Below are 24800 nucleotides of genomic sequence, written 5' to 3' on the forward strand. Positions count from 1 at the left end.
GTCTAAGATAACGCGAAGAACTTGCTTGGGAGCAAACTCGCTGTGTAAATATGTTCGGCAATCTCTTACAGCTCCCGAAGAACAGAAAGTCGCGGCTATCATACGAGAGCGGCCGCGGAACAACCGGAGTCCCGCAGACCCCCAAAGAACCACCCGGGCGGCGGCGCGCCAGACGGAAGAAAATGGCCGTGCGTGAGAACGGCTCTGGATTCTCGTCTATAACGCAAACTATTTTTGTCGCTTAGGCCATTGAAACCTAAACACGCAGGAGCATTTTCCCATTTAGACGGCTCTATTGGGTTCCGGCCGCCACAGCCGTGTATCGAACGCGTGGCAATGCGCTCAGTACCACTGATGACTCTGAGCTAGACGGCAACGATACCAATGAATAAGTAACGAGCTCTGATTGCAGTGAATAACTTATGCGCGTCGAGCCGTGTCTTGCCTACTTTTGCTCCCAGCGGCGGAAATCTTTCGCTCCCTCGTGCACAAGCACTGTTTCTGCTTTCCTCGGACAGCGGAGAAAGCAGCGAGACGGTGGAGACTGCGCAGTGCCAGGGTGGCCCACTAAAGCTTCTTTAGGCCACATCAATTCATAGTTAATGAGGGTTTATTGGCAGAAAATAAAAACTGTTTCTTTCTTCTTTCTGCTCATCGAGGCCACCACAAGTTAGTGGTTGCCCCGAGATCGTCGAAACTTCGGCCGGCATTCTATAGTGACCCAAGTTCAGCACTGAAACAATTGCTGTAACAAAGCGTTGAACTCAAATGCTTCTTCCCCTGCTCAGTTTAAACAAAAACAAAAAAAAAAAAACAAATCTATGGATAAATTACATGTAAAATGCCTCCATTATGAGTCAAAATGCCGAAGCAACTGACGCACGCTCCTTCGTGAGATCGCTCCGTCGAAATGAGCCCAGCTGCTTTACTATTCGAGGCTGCCTTGTACACTACCTTCGTGACCTTTAATTTAACTAATTTATTTTCTGTAATTTATGCCTCTTTGGTGCAATTAGAGGGCATGTTGCAAATAATAGAGCTGTCATCGTGCATCGTACTCTGTGTTATCGGTGTGGATAAACGACGCATAGTAAAACATACTGTGACAGCCTCCTTTTTTTTTTTTCTGGCTGATGTAGCTCCTGATTAACGTCTTCGCTAATCCCATTTTCTCATTGGTAAATGAGCTTTTTTTCTTTTTTTTTTTTTTTGTCTGTGGGTGCAACTCCCTCTCTGGGAAACGTGGTGAGGAAACTAGCTGTTGCCTAACATGCGCAACCCCCTCGTGGCCCGCATACCCCTATTCTTTCTACGCTGTTGAGCGACCATGGCAGCAATTAGACTGCATGGTGCTAACTATTCATCTACGCGATACCAGCGCATGAAAAAGCGGTTCTAACCCCTGTTACAATCCCTCTGGGAATTGACAGTATCTTGAAATAAAATAAATAAACTGTATAGAAGACTTGAAATACCTTCAATAGAAAAAAATATATTGAAAGCATTCCCCTTTATAGTGCCCTCGTGCCCAATAATATACTGAGCTCCAGGAACACTAGCGAGACATTCTTTACGAACAACAAACTGAAATCTGTAGGCCTTTTACAGAACATCGAACTATACTCATCAGTAAAAGCGGTAGCCCCTTCAAAAATTGATCAATTTAACAGATTACTACCCCGGTATTCACAATACCTAAACACTATAGGCAACGCCAGGCAAAATACTCACTAGTACTTGCATGATATGATAGCATGAGGAAATAAATCACTTTTGATTTCCCACCGACATCGCTGTGCCGAAAATCTAGCGGGTGTGTCTGTAGGAATTTTTTTCTGCACAGCGATGTAATTTGGAGGACTTCTTTAATGGGACGCGGCTTTCCTCGCTTACCTTCGTTATGCAACCAAGCCGTGCGAACGTGACTTCAGCGTGCTCGACTCCGAATTCGAGGGTCACAGAGGTTTCGGTTCCCACCTCACCCTTTCATCTCAAAATAGTTGCAAGAGTAGGTATGCCATGTGGTCTCGCGACGTCATATATGATCTGCTGGCCAATCAGTGACCGACCATGTCACCTGCTAACTACCAACTGCCAGGGGAATGGTCGCGATTTTACCGCTTACAAAACCAACAAGCCAACAACACCGGATGTTCTGGAGAACTGGGCCCCAGTAAACTGGAGTAATCAGAGCGCGGACAGGACCGATTTCTCTTACTCGGCCTAGAAATAAGAGGAGAACTATATGGCATTTGTTTATGCCCACATCTTCCAAATATCGCTTTATCCTGTGCATGCATTTAAAATGTCACGCTTTTCTCCATGCAGCATATCCAAACCCTCTCGTGGTTTCGGGTCACCTTCGAATGAACCTGCGCTTAGGTAAATAATGCGAAGTTTCTATCCCCAGGGAGGGGTACAATGCTGCGTATTGTTTTTATTCAGCATTTATATTAGTGACAGAAATTCACCCGTGCAATAACGTATTAACCTATCTCAGCATTAGTTTTTTTTTTTTTTCTATCTTCGTATCTTAACCTCCGCCGCGGTGGTGCAGTGCTTAGGGTGCTACTGTGCGAAAGGATGCGGGATCGGATCACGGCCGTGGCTGCCGTTTTTTGATGAAAAGCTAGGCGCCCGATTGCTGTGCGATTCCAGTGCTCGTTAAAAGAACCCCAGACGGTCGAAATTTCCGGAATCTTCTACGTCGTCTCTCATATTCTTAGCAGATTTGGGGCATTACACTCCATAAACTAAAACCAAACCAACCAACGTTTTCTATCTTACCACTTCTTTTCAATCTTCAAGTAATGTTGAGCATTACTTTCTCTGTGAGTGCGCTTTGAAGTTATTATTTATTGAAGACCATCCCCTGTCCACAAGCGAGGAAACGCGCGGGCCTGGCTAAAAATGTTATGGAGCTTTTGACGCCTCTTGAGACGTCATTCATAACTTCGCAAATGCGTGAATAACACGTCGTGGGAATGCGAGTGACATCAGTCACGGCCGTTGGCCGACGTTGCGCAGCTAAATGCCAACAGCCAAGGGACATCAATGCCGTTCGCTGCGTCGTGTATGCGCTCACAATTGCGCAGCACAGCGCCGTTACAACACTACACCTCACTGTGCTCATGCAAGCATTGTACCAAGAGAGTTAACGCGGTTAGCAAGGGGAATGCTGTATGCAACGGTGGTAGAGGGCAAGAAACATTTGGGCGAAAACTGAACTGTCAAATAAGACTCTTAGAAACAAACACCAAATACACGTAAATCACATGGCCCAATGTCCCGCAGTACGATTCAAACCCACTTGTGTACATTGGTTCACTTGGCGTTTCATCATCATCAGCTGGACTATACCTACTGCAGGGCGAAGGCCTCTCCCATATTCATCCAATTAACCCAGTTCTGTGCTAGCTGCATCAACTTGGCTTCTACCATTCCTTTATAAGGTGATTTGGGTGAGGGTACTTATTCAAAGAAATCAATTTGTTCTTGCTTAGATATCGTTACAGCAATGCTTACTTCGAAGTTAGACCTCGAAGCACGGCACATAGCACTGACGCCCAGCAGCGAAACAAGCTATGGATGGAACAAAGAATTTGTTCTTACTTCAGTTCACGAATGGCCCAAGCTCGTATGCTGACAAGCTGCAGCGGTGGCCACTGATTAACCGGCTTCTCGGACTAAAAACATTGTGAATACGAATACAACAACATTTGTCAGCAAAGAGGAGAACTGGCCGCAAGCGACCACTCGTCCATCATGAGACGCTTCCTTAGAGCACTGTCCACGCTAATGTATTGGGCGAGGTGCGCCCTGTTCTGCGCTCCTTTCGGGTGACAGGTATCATTGTTTGACCTCCACGCCGCCAGACACGCGTTACTCCATCGTGCGTGACGGCGACCTCCCACCACCGGTGTCACTGGATCAACTCTGGGCGGCTACCACAGGGCGCACATCCGGATAGTGTACCCCCCCCCCCCCCCCCACGTCCTCCATGCACGACACAACGTCGACAGGGGCGCTTGTTTCATGGCCGCCGTTTCTAGTGTGTGCGTGCGTGTGTACACACCGCTTGAACACGGAGCGCCAGCAAGCGAGAGACATGAAGCGAAGCGCGTGTTGCAACTCCTCCACGTGCGGCCGCTCGTGCGCACGGCCCCCGGGCAGAACACGGCTAGTGCGCTCCCCCTCCCACTGGTGGTCCTTCCTGTTGTTGACAGCCCTGAGTGGACCGGGGACCTTCCCCTGCTTATACTGATAACGTAGGCGCCCGGTGCAACTAGTGGATAATGAACGGTGAGACGCCACAAATGCCTGGGCGTATGCGTGCGTGTGCGTGAGTTGCTTTACGAGAGTGTGTACGTGTGTGTTCAAAGTTAGCATGAAATATGTTATGATTTTCCTTCTACTGTTAGTACAACACAAAAGTCCACTATTCTGAAAAAAACGCTTTCTGCTATCATGAAGCGCCCACAAAAGAACATTCTGCTCCTCGGGCAAGGTGACAGGCATAACACAAATCTTCTGAAAGTCCGTCAAATCTCTCAGCAACTGCCCAGAGCCGAAACGACACAGAGGTTCATCCGCAGAGCACGGTGCGAATTATTTTTTTGTTTTTGTTTTTTGCCTGCGCTAACCGAAATCCACGGTAGTCACCCCGTGAGGCTGTTTGGCTGCGGGAGCATAGCAGCCTGATCAAATTAGCTCCAAGGTGCTCCCCTCGCCAGGTCCTTCTTCGCAAAACAGCAGTAGCGTTAATGCACTTCGCGGAGAGCGCGTCGGTGGCACTGTCACGGGCTTCTTTTGCGTTATTAAAATTTTCCGCAAACTAGGTTTTTAGATAACATTGCGCGGAACGTTCGTCAAGTAGCTTCATAATGAATGAATTTCTTTAAAATGTCCAATATTCACGGAGGCAGGTGGTCGCGGCCTAAGCTGCTTCAGCCCTCGACTATAGTTCAGGGCTCCAGCAGCTTGAGTTGACCGGCGACCTCTAGCAATCAGCTCCAGCTGGAGTTCGAGCTGCAAGCTCGTCAAGGCGAGCTTCTCACTGTTCTAATGGGGGTGAATTCTCTGTGCGCCTGGTTTGTCCTGGGCATTGTCATGTGCGGTCTAAAGTGGGCCGGCCACCGCAATGGGAGCGCGTGCTTGACTATATAGTTCTCAGTGTATTTTGGTGGAGAAGCTCTTAGTGGCCAACTATTCTGAATTTAATCGCAACCCATGCGGGATGCGCGCGTCTTATTATGTCCGTGAAGCTCCTGTTATGCAGTTTGATTTGCGTTTTTTCTCAGAGACTGGGAAAACATTGGCTGTGGTTTGACTAATGGGCATCCTGAGTAGAAGTGCGGAAGCAGCATCTGCGGCGGCGGCGACACCTCGCGCCGCGGAGGAGTCTGTGGTGGCCCCGGCGCGCCAGCTGTGCACCGCGAGACGTCACTGTCTCCTGGCGCATATGCAGCTGGCGCGGCGGCGGCGCGCTCTGACACCCGCGCAGCAGAGGAGTCGGCGGAGGCTCCGACGCGGCTCTCCAGCTGTGCTCCGTGTGACGTCGCTCGCTCCTCGCGCATGCACAGCTTGGCTCATCGGGGGCTCCGTGAAATGGCTCAGCGACTAGCGTAGTGCCGCTTCCACAACAAAAATAATCCGATGTAAAAAATGAAATAAAATTAAAAAGGTCTTCAATAATTGCAAATGAAATTGGCTGATACATTTCCGTCAAAGTCCCTTCGAAATTTGCTCCATTCATACGCGGCTAACGCAATCACGTAAACACTGCGCAAAAGCACTGCGCAGTGTATCTATAATTGTTTTCGCAATCACTCTCTACAGGTCTCATTCCGGAAAACTGCAAACTTGGGAAGGTCGTTCCACTCTACAAATCAGGTGACAAAAATTCCCCCCTAAACTAACGTCCAATTTCTCTAACTAGCGTCCCCTGCAAGATCACGGAGCATGTCATATACTCTCAGGTAATGGACTTCTTAGACTAACAATTTCTTCCATCCATCCCAACACGGTTTCCGCAAGGGGTGTTCATGCGAAACACAACTAGCCATGTTCCTCAACGACTTACATGCTGACCTGGGCGCTAACCTTCAAGTTGACGCCATCTTTCTGGATTACGCTAAAGCATTTGATAAAGTTCCACATCAGCGATCAATACAAAAACTTTCTATTCTAAACTTACATCCTAATGTGCTAAACTGGATCAAGGCTTTCTTAACAAATCGTTTTCAGTCAGTCATTGTGAACAACCACTCTTCCAACCCTCTCCCTGTAACATACGGCGTCCCACAAGGCTCCGTTCTTGCGCCCCTACTGTTTTTAATATATATTAACGATCTCCCACAGCATGTATCCTGCCAAATTCGAATGTTCGCTGACGACTGCGTAATTTACCGCCAAATAACAAACACAACTGATCAAGAAGCCCTCCAGCAGAACCTTAACCAAATTAAATCGTGGTGCAAAAATTGGCTTATGACCCTGAACCCTAGCAAATGCAAGCTTCTTTCCATTACCCGTCGCAAAAAGAGTCATGCCTTCCATTACAAAATCGCTAACGAGCCCATAGAATCTGTATCATCTTTCAAGTACCTAGGCGTCACATTATCTAATGACCTAACATGGAATGCACATGTTGCTAACGTGATATCATCTGCCAACAAAACTCTGGGATTTCTTAAACGTCACCTTCGCCTCACCTCGCATCACGTGAAATTGCTCGCCTGCAAGTCACTCATTAGACCTAAACTTGAATATGCATACGCCATATGGGACCCGCATCATATTAACCTCATAAACGATCTAGAAGCCGTTCAAAACCGCGCTACAAGGTTCATTCATTATTCTTACTTACGACGTCAGTGTTTCAGCCCTAAAAGCTAAATCAGCACTATCGCCTCTTTCCGTTCGTCGTCGCATAGCAACGCTATCACTGTACCACAAATTCGTTCACTCATCACTTAACCGTGCCCCCTACATCACGCCAGCATCTTACATTTCCCACCGCACTAGCCACACGCTTCAAGTGTTTCGCCCAACTGTTACTTTTTCAGCCTCCTCCTTCCCACGTGCAGCTAAAGATTGGAACGGCCTTCCCCAGCATATCGTCGACATCACCTGCCCTTTATCGTTTGCTAGCAATCTAAACAACATTTTTTTGTATATGGTCACATATATTGCATTGTCTTGTACCTTTTCTGCTCATCCCACCCCTTATGTAATACCCCGCGAGGGGTCTTTAAGGTAATAAAATGAAATGGAATGAAATGAAAATCAGAAATTTGCTCTTTGGCTCGCAAGCGAATTCAAATGTAAGTAAAACAAATGAGGGTTCCCTGAATGCAGAGAGCATTCGGAAGCGCGCTTTCAATTATTATCTTCTCTGCCAGACATTCCCGTGGCATGAAAGAAGACGTTGACGCACCTGTAGAACCCAACTCCGTGGCGTCAGAAGGTGCAAGTGAAATGCTGCTTAAAGGCATTTCTGTCCGCTTTACTCGCGTACTTGCAACAGCGCACAGGGCAGCACCCATGCATACTGGTCGTAGAGTCCGGGCAGGCAGAAGGGCTTGCCACGCATAGCGGTGGTATACATGACGGGCGAGTTGGTGATAGGGTAACCAAACAAAAAGCACCTTAACGGCTGGATGATAGCCTAGAAAAACCAATAAAAAACTGGTCTATATTTTTAATTTTTTGCTAAATTTTGCACAGAGGCTTCTAAAGCGTGGTAGTCGAAGCCCTACCAAGCCGATGGATTCTAGGCAATAGCGAAACTGAAAGAGAGGCCAGTATTGTGTCTGGCCCACTATGTATTCGGCATTTAAAGGTCGAATGACCGGTGATATATTTCTGCTTGTTACAATGGAACATGACTGGTAGTACCCAGGTATGTATAGACAATGCTTAGAAAGAATTCAGCCCGAGAATTTGTGTTATTGCTAATGATCGACCATGTGCGTTCGCGCTGCTGGTCGCACCACGGGCGTGCTCATCACATGTCTCATTAGATGTGCGATTTTTCCGCATGCGGCTTAACATCCCAAATACACTTCGTGCTGCCGACAATGCATTGCTTCTAAACCATTAACGGTCACGTTGGAACGTTCCGAAATCGAGGCTTCACTTTCAACAGGCAATCCGTGAAAATAACTCCGCCTTTCCCACGTGACGAACGTCGCGGGAAAATGCGTCTCGCTTTGCCGAGGCCCACCTTCACCTTCTGGGAACTAATTATTGATGGATCCGCAAAAAACAAAAAGGAAATGTACATGCACCGCGTGAGCCAATTCTTCATGATACTGCGCTTCTTAGGTGTGCTCGAAAAGAGAAAATGTAGAAGGCGCTTCACCTAGCGGAGCCGTGGTGAACACGACGAATGAAACAGGACCCTGCTGGCCTCCCGAAATGGCGGCCACAGATACGTTGTAGGTGGTGGTCGGCTGCAGGCCCGTAAGCCGGTAATAGAGCACAGGTTGAGCCTGTTCCGCTGCGTCGAGCGGAAAACGCTGAGCGAAGACCAGCGCTGTCCCGCGCATTACAAGCAGCTGGTAGCTGTCGGCGCCATTCATCGGCTGCACCCAGGACAGCACGGCGGTGTCCGGACCCACCAGACTGGCGCTCAGGCTTCCCACGCTGCCGTCCCCTGCGCCATGCCACAGCACTCAAACTCGCAGCAGTCTCCATTCGCGCTCAAGGACGAGTGTCCTTTCTTGTCCCCGGCAGCACTCGCCCCCCCCCCCTTTTTTTTTTTGTTTTTCAGAAAACGAAGCATCTCTATTTATTAAAAGGTCCCGATTGCGAAATGCGAAAGCACTGTGGTTTATACCTTGAAAAGAAGCCTTATTTTCTTTGCTTTACTCCTGAGCGCCATCACTGCAGTTAAGCATGCAGTTTATAATGCCGCAAAGGCCGCTACCGTCAACGCCATCGTCGCGACCGCCAGGGGCGAAGTTCAAGTGATCATTGACAGAGGATCCGGGTGAAAAGCTCGAAAATGAGGCACAAAAATTGCAGAGGTAGCCAAAAAAAACAAAAGCAACCAAACCTGCAGCCGAGGTACCAAAGGAAGCCAAAAAGTTGCGTCAAGGCGCCACAAAGACGTCCCCAAAAGCAGTAGTGTCGCGCAAAATTTTTAATTCTTGTAGTATACAGGGAGAGAGGAGCTGTGAGTAAGATGCGGATAAAAGAGCATCTGCACAGTATTCCTCAGTATTCAGTACTGAGGCGGACTACTAAGTAGTCTACTGAGAAAACAAGCTATATCTGCTTAGTAGTATGTCACCTCCGTATACTTCGATGACGTACTATATCTGAGTGAATGGCGATCGGCCATGTTTCAATGCTGTTTGTAAACGGCTACACAGCAGCACTGCGTAGCAGAGGGTATTTCGAAGTCTTGCCTGGGAGAACAAGTAAGGCAAACGTTAAGTGAACACTGGAGCAAGAAGGGTTTTGTCAAGTTTAGGACATCATCATCATCATCAGCAGCAGCAGCCTGATTATACCCACTGCAGGGCGAAGGGTTTAGGACATGATTACACCTAAATTTTCGAAAGCAGGTCTGGCACAACAGAATAATGGGGCTCAAGACCGCATTCTAGCGAGCTCAATCAAACGTGTACTCGAACCATTGGCGAAGCGTGTTCTTTTATTTTATCCCGACTTAGACTTCATAACTAGCCAAGTAGCCAGGGCCAAATTTTCATCCCCAAGAGGTCCCAAAAATAACCAGTCCGGCGCAAAGTAGCCAAACCTGGCAGCCATGCATAATCTGCGATCATTGCGATTTCAGGTTGCACCGAACAGTTCTGAACTACTTTTTTTATGAGAACTGAGATAATGAGTTTTACCCTGGGAGCCACGAGCAGCACGTGGAAATGCTGAAGCGGTATAGATCTGCTGGCGTACAAGAGTAATCACTTTTATAGAGCGTCTGCCAAAACTGTTGTCTGCTTTTGTTTCGTGTAAGAGCCTTGTTAAAGCATCTTCGCCTGGCATAGCCTACGGTGCACCTCTTAGGCTTTGTCATCTGCAAAATCCAGGATTCACTTCCCCGCTGCCAAAACACCGCTACCCGAAGAACAGCCAAAATTGTTTCGCGCTGGTATCCGCGAACACAACAAAGAAACTGCCATGGTGCAGCATAAAACGCTTTCAGGCCATTAACGCGGAATATCGTCAGTATAGTCTTTTGTGCTTTGATGTATCTAACTGCGGCTTAAAAAAAAAAAAAAAGTGCACGCAACGTTCCTGCGCGAATGTTTGTTCGCTACTAACACAACAACTTATATATATATTATGCTGAAAGCCTGCGAGCCATGTAAACGTGACGCACAAGTAGTGTGCAGTAAGGGGGAGGGGGACTGGGGAGGAGGAAGCAGCATTTGCCATGAGCAAGTCGGCATCGTAGCATCTTAAAACCAGCACAAAAGTAAAACGACAGCTAACTAAGAAACAACAAGAGAAGCTCTTGTTTTTTCATTTCTAATACAGCTGTGCCTTTGAGTTTCGCGCGATTTTTCAGAGGTGATAAGTAAAACGAACATGGGTATGAGATCTACTTTCACTGGCAGGCAACCACGTGAAAGTGGGCGAGCACTATAACAACGTGTGTGAGCATTTATACTAGGACCAGGCAGAAGCAAACTCGGCATGCAGATTTTCACTGGCTCATACATCAGTGAATTTAGAACGCTGTGTTCCCTTTACCTTCGGTTTCACTTACGACAACCGAACCTGACGGGCACGGCCGCTGCGTCCGTCAACTAAAATATCGCTGTTCTATTTGTGCTTCATTCTAAGGCAAAAGAAAACTGCTCAGAGCCAGGCTGAGACTTTTGCTTACCTACGGCAGCCACCAGTTGAAACACCTGAAAGACGTAAAATGGATTTTGTGATTGTTTGCATCGAAGGTTCGGCCAAAAAGAGAACAACAGCAGCAAGAGCGTCTAACAGAGCAATACGGGGTTATTTGTGGGCTCTCGCTTTCTTCATATCGCATTACACTTGGAGCTCAGGTACAAAAAAAAGTTATCACAACAAAAGAACATATCAGAGCTGCCTGTCTTCGCTCACTGACAAAGATGCAGAAGTCCGGTTCAATGAAGCCTCTTTTTCACTCTTTGGGTCAATTCGCTTTTTTTTAGTAGTTTTTTTTTTTTTTTTTTTTTACCATGGCAAACTTGGTTAAAACATTATTGGTTGCTTAGGCTTTCAGAAATCATTGGGCAGCTTACAGCTTAAATCAGAGGATTGATGAAGACAATAACGCTCACTTTCTTTTTACCTGTGTATAGGTATCGCGGTAATATTTTTAGGAAAGCTTACAACGCGTAATAAAAATGCTATATGCACGATGTCACCATGTATATCATCATGCCCGTAATTTATTAATTCAAGCAGTGCTACCTGAAATCTATTAACACACAGCCTCAAGCAGGAACTGAATGTCGATCGTGCTGCAACAATGCCAATTTGCAGATTAACACAGTGTCGCGCTGGGCGCAGTGACACAGAATGAAGGTTCATATAGTAGCGCGCAGAGGTTCCGGCCAGAAAACTTTCTGGTCTAGCCATTAGTTCGTATTCTTTTAGCCAGTTGGCGCAGGTGAGTACTCATAAAATTCCGCTATGCAACGAACATCGCTCGCACGACGTTAACGACGGCTACAGTCATCATTTCTGATAATATATAATTATTCATCAAACATTCACGATGTGAATACAACGAAGAGAATATGAGTGGAAATAACATGAACTGCGTTTTCTGCTATTTCAGGCGCCAACCACTCATTTATTCACGTCCACAGCAGCTAAAGAAAGAAAACAATGCTAACTAATTTATGAACTAGGTATGGCCTCGGCTTACTTTTCTCCGGAGGCATATGTTGTATTACGGTTTGGGAAACGGAATCCTGCCTCGAGTGTCGAGTTGGTCATAGAAAGCGAGCCTTCATGGTGCTGATTGCGTCAGCGTATCTCGGCTCGAAGAGCTTCGTACCACGGTCACGAGAGCGGAAAACGGATTGATTTCATTGCAACAGCATAGTTCCGACAAGCTCCAGCGAGCAGCCAGCGATGTGCCAGTGCGGTACTCCGTTACCAACGCCGCCTGCGCCGGACGCCTACGCGAAAGTGCGCCATCTTGCTAACATAACACCGGCGCCACGGTCGATCGATCACTGGGTGATTGATCGCACAGCACGACCCGGCACGTATCATTTTGAGACGGTTTTCACTTCCGTAAACTCAACGCGCGTAGCTCCACTTCTGATGAGATAGAGAGAGAGAGCACAAGAGGAAGGGAGAGAGCGGATGGTGAAAGATCGATAAAATAGGCAACGTCGCAAATCTTAGATACCTGGCAAAAATCGCAGGTCGTGCCTAACGAATTAAACTACAAAATACGCCTATTTTAAGCTTCAATCTATGAACAATTAATAAAAGCTAGAGAGGACAGAGCAAGTTTTGTTGACTTCAAGCGACAGCTGCCACAGGGGAAAAGGCGAAAATGTAGCTCTCTCATTTTCGCTTGCCATCAACGTCATTCAATTCCATAAATGCCTCCGACAGCCCCCTCTACACGCCGAAAGTTGCATATTTTTAAATGCATCTGGAATAGCCTTAACAGACCTACTAAATTGAAGGGAATAACAACATTGACTCGAACGCAAGAAGGCTGAACCGAAATGAAGTAGCTCACTTAATTATCTCTTAACTTTTAACCCTTTATATCCGAACGGCCTCATGTGCGGCCAGAAAGTATGGTCAGGCGACTGATCACATTGCAGTGAAATAGAATTTAAATATTTGTGCCATGTCGCCACCGACGCGGCTGCAATATTAGATATTATATCGCAGATTTACAATCATATATGAGCAATAATATGATTATACTTTCCGTTGACATGGCAACATGCAACTTCCTGGAAAATTTGAAAACGAGATATAAAGTACTTTTTTAGGCCGCATATGGGGCCTCTTGGACACAAAGGGTTAAGTGGTTTCATGTAATTCTAACCTTACTGCAGCGTGGACCCGCTGCTCGCACCGTTCAACGCGTGTTTTTAAACGCTTTTTGACGTCACTGAGCTGTAAGTCATGATAGAAAAATAAGAACTATACGGTGTACGCCTTTTCTGTGTAGTCAAAATGTACAGTCGTGAGCAAAAGTGGTATACAACACTGAGCCTGTGACCGAGCACCGGAAAACTGCACTGAATTGTCATCTAACGACAGCGACAAATATAGGGATAGCGACATGCATGCATGTTGGTAAAATGGGAATCGCCAATATCGTTTTGATCATAAATAGCTGTTGCTAAATGGGGTTGCAATATCGTTTTGATCGTAAATAGCTGTTGCTAAATGGGGTTTCAATGCAGTTTTCCTGAGATTCGGCACCGGCGGAGTATTGTATACCACTTTTGCTCACGACTGTACTTCCAAATAACAGTCATTCAGCAATCTTGAGCAATATGCATGTAAAATTAAAATTACTGTCACATTTGTGAGTGGTTTGTTATTGCGCTCAAATATTACGCCCTTGCTGCAGAAGAGTCATTTTGCTTTATTATTATTATTATCATTTTGTTCCACATTCATTAACGATCGTAATATAAATGTTTGATCAATGCAGGGAATGGCTGCTGCTTCTTTCGTATTCTCGCAACCTTTTAATTTTCGTTTCAACCTAGTTTTCCTCGCCCGATTGCGACTGTCTTCACTTTTCTTTCATTTGATTTAGCGCGACTTCCCTACCACTTGCGCGATAACCGAAATACGCGGAACTGCCGCGGTGGCTGAGTGGTTAGGCGCTCGGTTACCGGAGTACCCGGGTTCCACCCGCCGCGGCAGCTGCGTTTCGATTCAGGCGAAATGCCAGCGGCGCCCATGTACTATGCGATATCAGTGCAGGTTAAAGATCCCCAGGTGGTCGAAATTAATTCGGAGCCCTCCACTGCAGCGTTCCTTATAGCGCGAGTTGTTTCGGGACGTTACAGACCACATACCATACCATATACCATACCGTACCGTACCATATACATCGTACACACTACCATACCACACCGTACCGTACCATATACATCGTACACACTACCATACTATACCATACCATACCATACCGTACTGTACCGTACCGTATCATACCATACCATACCATACCATAACATACCACACCATAACATACCACACCATAACATACCACACCATACATAAATGAGCGTCAGGCAGGGCTTTCCTTCCCTGGTACCCGCCCTGTTCATCTTATACGGCGTGCACTGCGCAGACTCGCGACGAGACCTGTAGCAACTTTCATTTTGCTGCCCTGGACTGCAGAGTATGCAAAAAAAAAAGTATTATATATAGCGTCTTATGCTACCTCTCTCTCTCTGGTGCAAAATGCTAGATGCGGCAATTTTCTGCCTATTTCATGTGTGAAATGCGCATTGCTGCTTAGACATGCTAATTCGCCTCAACGGGGCGAAAGCACACCATCGTGCGTGACAATGGATAGTTTCAGAATACGCAGATGTTATGAAAGCTTTCCTTCTATTGAGAAAAGAAAAAAAGAAAAACTTCGCCCCCGGGGGTGCCCTAAAGGCAGCCTTCAAAATGAGTTTGTCATGAAATTCTTCAAATATAATTTCAAATTGCTTCTCTATTATTACTGAACTGAAACTAAGAAGCTTAACCATGCAATTATACGTAAATAATCGTCTACCGTGGGTTTAGAACGAACAAACCGGGCGGCGAGCACCCGGGGTCAGATGTTACAGCTGTAAATTGAGTTCTAACATAAAATTTCAAAAGCAAGTTATCCGTCATCTTTTCAGCCTGAATGATAAAAACTTTGTTGTACAAAAATATGGTACGTATCGCGTTATCTGTTGCCATCCAAAGTCGTCATCCATACTTTACTGGGCAGTAAACGACTAATAATTAACCGCCCAAACGTCTCCTATTCAAATGACGTGAATATGGGGCAGTGTTTGCCAAATAAACAGGTGCTCCCTTAAGCAATTCTGTTAACATAATTAAGCCAGGATGCCTCATATGCGCCGCCTGAACATCAGTGGGATTGTTTGAAAGACTTTTCTTCGCCTCCTTGCTTCATACGGACTTATCATCTAAGAACACATGAAAGCAAACTGCGTCGTCGTGCTTTGAGCGTGCTCTCGGGCGAGCTGTCTGCGCGAATGCATGAGAGGAGCGCTTCAAGCGCATCATGTCCATGGTCCCGTGTCCTCACCTGAAGCAAGAGACACGCTGCCGCTCCGCTGAGTGCAAAAGGCCAGTCTCGCTGCATAGTGACTTTGTAGGCGGCCAGCTTCGGTACAAAGCCCACGGCAGGCAACTGCAGCTGCAGAGGGAGAAATGGCGCAAAGACAGCAAATGAAACGAAGCGCCCCTTTTTTGTCTTACGCTAAGCCTCAAGACGTCGTCAGCGTAAGAAAAAAGCTGATGCTTAACGACAGGAGGAAAAAAAAATGCGGCGGGGCGCATATCGCCCACTTTGTTTGCGGGAAGTTTCTGAACCAAAGGCAGTGCGCTAGCGGTTCGGCTGCTTTGTCGTATACAGTTCCCGCTCCATGCTTTCCGCGCAGACATGCGGGTCGTGCCGGGACCTTCAGTTCACGTCCCTGGCAAACTGTCCGTGAGTTCTAAAAGATCACAGCGAGAACTGTTGTACGCAACTGACGGTCGCGTCTTTTGTTTATTTTAAGTGTGCTTCCTGCGTGGAATGGTTCTAAGACAAACTGTGCCGAAGATAAATCGGGAAAACCGTCTGTGAAGAACATTTTCTCTTAGTCCTCTCCTTCGGCAGCAGTATAAACACCAGGCGCCTTCCATACAGTATCACATACAGTGTTATATCCACCTTAGTTTCCATGAAAGGCTAACGCTTAAGTGCAGAGTAAATACTGGAAAGCCGGAAGCTCGTGGATGTGTGGGGGCTCATCCATGCAAATATTGTTCATGGTAGCGGCTTCAGGCTGTCTCCTCTAAAAAATATAAATACGCAAGGATTGCTACCACTGGTACATTACTTGTTGGTTTTCTTTACGTTAGCAGTTTTCACGAAATCGGCGCACATTTTTATCAAGCCGGCGCGGCGCGAGGCCTGCGCGTCGCCGCATGGAAACTTCCATAAGATTCGAGAAAAACCTCCTTCCCTTTGTACGCGTCGCCGTCGCCCTCTTTCTCATCACCCGGCGATGTCGGTGACTCATCAGTCTGGAATATGCCAGAGGTCTCGAGAAATTTCTACGGGTCCTAGCCAATGACGACGCGCGGCTCGACGGGAGGAGAAGAGAGCGCTTTAACCAGCGAAGCCAAGTGTGTGTGCGCGCTAGCTTTAGCGCGCCTTAACAGACAGACGCGGAGCGCCCTATTTATGGAGGCCGCGCCGCTTGTGTAGTCAGTCAGTCAGTCATACAGTGGTTGCGGCGTGTTCGCAAGTGCTACAACTGGACTCCCGGGGATCACCCGCTGCTGGCAAGCCCACGGACCTGCGAGGGAGCGGCGCTCGTCTTGCATGGCGGCCGCATCGTGACTCTCGAGGCGTCAACAGTGCCTGGTGAACAATTTGGTGTTTGTTTATGTGACTCTCTCGTGTTTGATCTGTGTTGTAAAGCTTCTGTGTTATTGATTACCTCTGTAGTTGCATGCTTAGCGTTTGTTTTTCTGTGAGCCTCTCGTCTGTGCAATTTTTATTGTTTGTGTGTTCCTCTGTATCATCTCTTGCTGTGTATAAAGTTTGTTTTGTTTGTTACTTCTGACTCCGACCCTTACTCTGGCTTGAACCGGCGACCGCTGGGCACCAAACGACCACCCCCTTCTATCACTACAAGGTAGTTGAATTCCGGCTGAGCTTGCCACGCAGGTCGGGGACATCTCCTTTGCGACCGGAACAGCTACACCCCTCTCCCCCTCACTCTAAGGGTATCTGGGAGTGTGCGCACCGTTAAGGGCGCATCGTTAATAATATCTCCTAATTATTAACGGGTGACACCAGGGTTCATTGTATTTCTCCTCATGCGTTCACCTGTCACTTCGTATGACTTTTTTTCCGACATGGCCAGGACAAACGAGATAAGCTTTTAGAGCATACTGGATAGCCTATGTTTGTCCTTTCTTTAAAAAGAAAAAGAGAACAGATTACTATACGCAGAAGACCGGAAGCACTTCCTGGCGTTACAGCGGGCCTTCTGCGCAGCACCTTATGCCCAGAAGCTCCAGAGGGTTAAAAGCATTGTCAGTATAGTCATGTGGAACTACGGAGGCCACAGATGCTGCACCGCATGACCCTCATACATGTGCCGCCCACTCACCAAGTGGCATCTACACTTTCGGCAAATCATGGACGTGAGTATTAGTAAAAGATAATGAAGGCACCAAAAAAGAGCAGCCGGACAAAAATTCGCTGTTTGCACTGTGAGAAAAATGGGACTACAAGAGGGCGACAGGGTTGTCTTTTTCTGGACTAACTGATCTATGACAACGTCCTTCCTCCTCAGGACTGATTGTAAAGGGTTTGAAAGTAGTCCCTCAAAAGGAGGTGCAACAGTTAAACAGCGGGAGTCGTTCAGAAAAACACTGCAGAATAGAGATCGGTTTCCGTAGTAATTCTGTACTGTATAATTTCCGACAGCACATATACCACATAATACAAAGCAATAAAAAGCCACAGGAGTACACTAGGATTCAAACTTTTCTACAGCAGGCGGTACACAACACAAATGATTCGTATACGAAGCACTATACGGACTGCTTCGGTTTACTATTCGGATTTTTCTTAAAGCTAATTGCTGTTCAAAGTTAAGCATGCTGGCTTTGCTATCCTATGCTTTTGAAAGTTGCGATAAGCCTTAGAGCATAAAGAGAGCGGTTGAAAAAACGTCTTTATAGCACAAAAAATTAAAAAGCACTGCAGAATCTGCCCTGGAATAATGCGAAAGCACGGATGCTGCTATTGGCTGCTTCTAATTGCTTAATGCCCGTCTTGTTTGCCCATTTTAGTCTTTGGTACTTTCAAATTGCGCGCCAATCCCTTCCTGTGCCCTTTTTCGGCTCTACTTCCGGTTGCGTGACGTCACATTCTTGACGTCTCCACTACAGCACCCCTTTCACACCCACCTTCCTCCCTTTCCTTACGGCATGGTTCAGGTGTCCACAAAACAAGTGTGACAGATACTGCGCCTTTCCTTTTCCGTGAACCAGTTAATCTAATTAATTTATTGGCCTAATAATTTTTTCGACGCAACTTTACGTCACCCTCTATCCATTGACACCACTCATTAATCTCTACCACTTCTCAATTACAACTGCTGCGGACACGTTCTGCGGGCAGAAATCTGAACATAGCGAAGTAATGCTTTCGCATTAGAAAAAGAAATCCGCAACTCTGCTGCTTTACGCCCTGTACATTTCGCAACCACAAATCGTTTTATATCGAAGGTCCATTTTACGCCCGCCGTGGTGGTGCAGCGGTTAGGGCGCTTGACCACTGTGCCCAAGGGTGCGAGATCGAATCCAGGCCCTGTTGGCCGCTTTTCGATGGAGGTGAAAAGCAAGGCGGTGTGCTGTGCGATATGTCAGTGCACGTTAAGAACCCACGGTGGCTGAAATTTCCGGTGCCCTCATCTACGGCGTTTCATAGCCCGAGTTGCCTTGGGATGTTAAACCCCTCAAACCAAATCATTTTACGGGGCCTACTCAGAGCAGAACTTTAGTGCCTTCCTGACGCCGCACGAGCCGGCACGGTGTCTGAACTACAGAGCATCATAGGCTCGAACTAACGAGAAGCAGATGACCGAGATAAGACAGAAGAATCCGATAATGGGAGTGGAGTGACGCAAACAACTTTTGCCCAGGAAAAAAGAGATAGCGGGAGCTGGAGCTATTACACGACCGATGTTAGAGATGATATGATGTGTAAGATTAGGTTGGCGATGTTAAATCTTGCCCACATGGAGTGTTTTCTGTTTTTGTTTTTCCTGCGAATTTACTCTACGCGGGAAACACACACGGCCGCGCTGCCAAACTTGTAGCATCATGGACGCAAGAAACTCGCGCGATTAACTCCCTGCAAGTTGCGCGCACGGCACGGCAGCATGCGCTTCCAGCGCAGAGCGAATTCGCGGACCAAAAGCTCTCCACGGGGGCCGGGCTGCTTATTACCAAACCATATCCCTAGGAGCACTCTAGCAGACGACGCTCTGGCGCATGATTCCTCTGAGCAACGCTACCTGGCGGCACATTGCGGATAAAATGTCTGAACGAACAATAATGCATTTAAAGGCAGCTGTTGTCATAGCTTTTGTGACGCACTGGGTTGACACCACCCACCTCTGCACTGACGCTACTGAAACATCTGTTCGACTCCTGTGTCGTAATTTCTTTTTCTGAGTTTTTTTTTTTTTTTTTTTTTTTCCACTTGCCTTCACCGCAATTATTTCCTGCCTTCAGTGAGTGTATGTTACCTTTAGGTTGCGTTCACTGACACATTTCAGTAACAATCGGTACGAAAACTGTTACACTAAAGAATTACCTTCAGCGTATTTATTTCCTGCCTTCAGTAAGTGCATGTTACCTTTAGGTTGCGTTCAGAGACATCTTTTACCAACAATCATCGTTTATAGTGAGTCTATGTTACCTTTAGGTTGCGTTCACAGAGACCTTTCAGCAACAATCGCCGTTTAGCTCGCGGACAGCGTCGTCTGCTCCAGTGCGCCTGCGGGATATGGTTTGGCAATATGCGGCCGGGCTTTAGAGATAAGCTGAGAAAGTGGTCTCTCGGTGCGCGCGCCGGTCGCATTCCTTTTATTGCCCAAGAAAATGAACAAGCTCTCAACCGCCGCCGCGTGCAGCAACGTGGAAGTCGTCGCTGCTAGGGTAAGCCGATTGACTCCGGAACCAAACAGAGTATCAGCGTCAGAACTGTCCGTGTCCTCAAAAAGGCGACAGCGAGAGGAATCGCGATTCTTGGATCTTCGACGGCCGTTCAGTCGGGTTCACACGCAGTCACGCGCTAGAAAGCGATCTGCGAGGGCGTTCACGCCCAGAGGGCCCCGCAACAGCCACAGCGCATGGAAACGTCATCGCAAGACGGCAGCAACCGCTATCTCCAGCTGTGCCGGAGACCAAACCGCGCTGTCCCGCAGGTGGATTAGTTTTTACTATAGCTGATAAAACGAAAGCTGTGTAACGCAAAACCTGCAGCACAGCCCAGCGCACGGTAAACCAGACTCGAGCAGGAAATTTATGCCCTTAGCAACGACCGCATTTTTTTTTTTTTTTTGCACACGTGAGGTTCTCTTACTGGCAATACTGCCAGCTGCACATTATGGCCTGCTGAAAACAAAGATTTCCATGCTTTGCTTCCTTTTTCGTGACTGGCGGGCAGAGGCGACCAGGGTATGGAATGATTTAAACTATCACTGCTTCGTTAGGAGTCGCGATGTTTACAGAATCTCGCACAAGCTTCGCAAATAAACGGCAACTAAATTAAATTGCGTGTCCAAGCTTGCTTATCGCTGACTTTTACAATCTATCCTGAAGTGAGTCGTAGATGAGCATGCCCTTCTAAGGAGCCGATCGCTTCGATTCCACAAAGCCTTTTTGCCCTGAACCAGGATCATTTTGCTACGGCAAGGACGGAGGAAGTGCTCTCACTGTCGTTCTATGCCTTAAGCGGTTCGGGCTGGACAATGTTATTTTCCTTTCTTTTTGTTTGTTTGTTTTTTTGCACACATTAATTTATGTCCACAGATTTCATTCCATGATTTTTAAAAATCGGCACTATCTCAGTAGAGGTCTTTTCGGGCGATTATTATGGGCTTCTAAGTTGCAGTTCGTTGCCCCGTTAGCCTCTCACCGATTAGTCCGTTCAGTTCGCGCATGGCATGCATTTGTACAGATGGGCATGTCGTGAGAAAAAGAACTAAAGGCACGTTTTGACAAATAAAGCTGGCGTTACTTGTTCTATAAGCAGTTATTTTATTTTCTTTTTTTTTTTTTCAAGGAGTGCATTTCAGGGTGACACCTGATCCCTGCGATACCAGCTGTAAATTTATTTTCGAAACCCAAGCCTCACATTAAGAGGCTTTATTTCAAACCTTAGTTGTTAGAGAGTGCGCAACAGTTCCTTTTATTCAGGATCCAGAGTAAACGCGTGGACTGAAAACGAAAATGCCCAACAGCGGGTAACAGCCCCGCTTTCTATCACATCTATTTTATTCCAGAGCACCAGCAGGGAAGAAACAAAAATAGAATATAACTCAGACTACAGTCAATGTATACCCAGAATTTGCAAATAAGCCCTGCGCATGATCAAGCAGTACGTTCTGGTCTAAGAGAATAGAAATTCGCTGCCGTGTACGGCCACAGGTACACATTCCAAGAGCAGAAGGTGAACGAAGAATATCAGTAAGAAGATCGGTCAGCACAAGCGAATCACTTGCTTGAATCTTCCATCAGCTCACACTTTTTTTTTTTCCTTTCCTTTTTAGTCGAGCAAAGTAAAATCACAATCTGCACTCTCGTACGTATACGTGTTTGCTAGGATCAACCGCCGCCAGCGGCGCTTGAAGGCAAGAAAGGGCTATCCGGCCTCTAGCCTCGCTGCTGGCGATCCCCATCAAATCACGGCGCGTGGAAGAGCAAGGACCGAAGAGGGTGGCGGAGCACTGAGCACAAGCGCCCTGGATTTTAACGCTCACGAGATGATTTACGCGATTATTTCAACATAATGTACACACACCCGTCGACAACACGCGTTGATGTTAAATCTGCGCTGTCAACTCCTTAATTGGCAAGCAATCACCACAGCCGGCCGCAACAAAGCACGTGCGGCACCAGTACCCAACGCTGTAAGAACCAAAGATAATACACTGAGGAAAGTGCTTTTGTTTCCCTGCGGTCATTCTGTCTTACCTGCCCTTTTCGCTTTCTGTGAGAATGGACCGACTGGATCGGACGATACAAAACAGATATAGTGAGTCAGCTTCCGGTAATGAGGAAGAGAGTCTGCTACACAAACGCCCAGAGAGACAATTTATGCTATAATCTCAGCGAGAACATTTAGCGCAGCAGCTCGCCCCTGATAACCCAACCATCTCAGGTGGAGGGAAAAGGGAGTACTCCTTGAGATCGTCGAGACTTACTCGGCGTCAGTCTGTGCGTGCACCGTCACATCTTTGCCGCGCGGCTTGCCGAGAACACCCGTACGATGGTGGCCGTGCCGGCGCGGAGGGTGCTCGCAGTCCTGGTCCCGCTGACAGCACAGTGCGCCAAACGACTGAGGAAGTACACAGACCGCTTGCGTGCAGAGCCTAGCGGGATGCTAACAATGGACGCATCAGCCGGTCGCCGGTATTGGGTCCCTTTTGATTGCAGTAGCCTGGGAGGCTTCCGCTTACGCGCGCATTCGGAAGCGAGAGTGACACGCTCGATTAGCGGCGTGCGCTCGATTACAAAATTCTAATCAGCTGCGTCACGGCGAACGCCTTACGCGAGCGAGCTTCCCCCAGAAAAGCCGTATTCTATACGTGCATCATTTTCCGCGCGAAACAAGTGTCTCACGGGGACGCAAATGTGCAGATGAGCTGCGCGGGTAAAATCGAGTTTTGTGCCGTTCAGTAAATTGGGCTCTGAACTTAATTGGGCTCTGAAATGTTTCGACTGCGTGTCTGATTCATCACTGTTTATTGTAGTGGACGCCTGGATGTTAATCCAAACGAAAATTCTTTAAACGGCTTCATCTGCATTAGCAACTCTACCAACCCTTTTCTCCGAGCTAGCCAGTCCAGGTAAAAATATTTGTAGTTTTATAGCCTTTTACAAGGAAGCTCTTCCCGGCAGATGTTGGCTCACGCTTAGACAGTCAATATCCGGTCACGTAGCATGCCACGGGACAGTCAAGTGTCAGCGCAAGCCACGTGACGGCGCACCCGTTGAGATGGTTTTAGATGCCCTGATTGCCACTGAATCTGTAGATCGTATGCACTGTCAAAAGTCAGCCTGTCTTGAACTGAGTTTAACGATATGCACGCAGCAGAGGGTAAACACTCGGGAATTTTGTTCTGCCATATCCGTTTTATATCGTCGCTTGCCTGGAATTTCGCTCGTCACACTTCTTGAGTCGAAAGGCACACACGTGTCGGATTAAAGTCAATTTTCTGTATACTCGTGTAAGGGCCACGCTTTTTCTTCTGAAGTTTTCCCCGCAGCAGTAGCTCAGCGTCTTTGGCGTTTAATAGCTGGTCCCAACGTGCCGGGTTCGATCCTGGCCACAGCGACCATAGTTTAATGGAGCGAAAAAAAAAAAATGTTCATGTTTCTTGCGATATCAACGAACACCAGGTGGTCTAAATTTTCCAAGGTCCTCTACCACGTCGTCCCTGCAGTTAAACCCAGGTTGTACGGCCCCTGTTCGTCTGACGACCCGTATTTTACGACAAATCAGCACACGTCCAGATAAGGTATAGTACTTGAGATAGCGCACTAAAAGTGTAGATGACAACCGGCGAACTCCATAAGGAATAAAAAAGGCTGCTCGTTCCAATTGTCTCTAGTAAGAATTAAGGCGCAGTCTATCTGCCATTCGACTGTCCCGAATGACAGTCGAAACGGTGCTTCGCGCTTACAACCCGTGCAAAACCGTCGTCCGTCGGTGCAAAGCGGCTCTTACGTATACCTGTCGAGCTTTTACACTCGCTCAGCTGCCGGAGGCTTTATATTCTGAGGACGCAAGTTTAATCCCGACCAGGGCTTAAAGGGCTTTCGATGGAGGCGACGCACAAGGTGCCCGTGTACCACGGAGGGTTGAAATTACTGCAGCGCCCCACTACGGCGTCCCTCATCACCAAAGTCACTTTATGACGTTAAACCCCATATACCATCACTGAGGCTATGTAAAACTAATAAGAAGAATTTGCAGGAGGGCTTCGCCTTAATGAATGAAACGGGATAGCGCCTTTCTTTTCCTTCTTTTTCTCCTTTTCTCATTTATCTCACACACACACACGCACACTCACGCACGCGCACACACACACACAAGCGCGCGCGGTGTGTGTGCGTGTGTGTCTGTGTGCGCGTGCGTGTGTGAGTGTGCGTGTGGGTGAGAGAGAGAGAGAGACAGTATACCCATAGAAATAAAGCTTCACAAATTATTGAACGTCTTTGTATTTTTATATTTTGCAACCCTGTTGTGCTCAAGGATGCGGAATCGAATCCAGGCCACAGCGGCCGCTTTTAATGGAGGCGAAAAGCTAGGCGCTCGTGTGCTGAGCGATATCAGCGTACGTTAAAGAACCCCAGGTGGTCGAAATTTCTGAAGCCCTCCACTACGACGTCTCTCATAGCCTGAGTCATTTTGGAATGTTTAACCCCATAAACCAAACCAAACCAAATCAAATCATCATTTTGTGTCCACTGCGCTACGTGCGAAGCAGGAGCTCAGTAATTTTTCGCAATGATTTTTCGTTCTCAGAATCTGGAAGCATTATTCCCGATGGACGCCGGAAGCCGCCGTACTTTTGCGCCACTAGAACCTTACGCTTTCAGTTCAAAATTAGACCGTTTATGAAAAGTAGCGGCTATCTTCAGAGCGGCCTCGATAGGCGCAGCGACACTGGCAGCTCGGCGCGCAGCTGCTGATAGGGGTCGCTCTAGCCCGCTACCTTTTGCGGCTTTCGTTAAGCCGGCGAATGTTGCGAGAACGTATTTACACTTCCAGATATTCAACGTTTCGCCAACACCTTCTGTGATATGAAAGCCGC

The 24800-nt window shown here is 47.3% G+C and overlaps 1 protein-coding gene across 1 annotated transcript in view; it reads right to left on the reverse strand.

Annotated features, from left to right (window-relative positions):
* The window catches only part of LOC146204746 (netrin receptor unc-40-like), a 60634-nt gene extending 38151 nt beyond the window's left edge, over positions 1-22483 (reverse strand). The window contains exons 1-4 of the mRNA XM_084589454.1: positions 22185-22483; positions 15269-15379; positions 10862-10886; positions 8366-8659 (exon numbers count right to left, since the gene is read on the reverse strand). Coding sequence (XP_084445580.1) covers positions 8366-8659; positions 10862-10886; positions 15269-15325 — 376 coding nt within the window. The 5' untranslated portion in view covers positions 15326-15379; positions 22185-22483. The remainder of the gene's footprint in view (positions 1-8365; positions 8660-10861; positions 10887-15268; positions 15380-22184) is intronic.
* Positions 22484-24800: the final 2317 nt, after the last annotated feature.

The sequence above is a fragment of the Amblyomma maculatum genome, chromosome 1 (assembly GCF_055883805.1).
Source record: "Amblyomma maculatum isolate TAMU_Amacu chromosome 1, ASM5588380v1, whole genome shotgun sequence".
NCBI lineage: Eukaryota > Metazoa > Arthropoda > Arachnida > Ixodida > Ixodidae > Amblyomma > Amblyomma maculatum.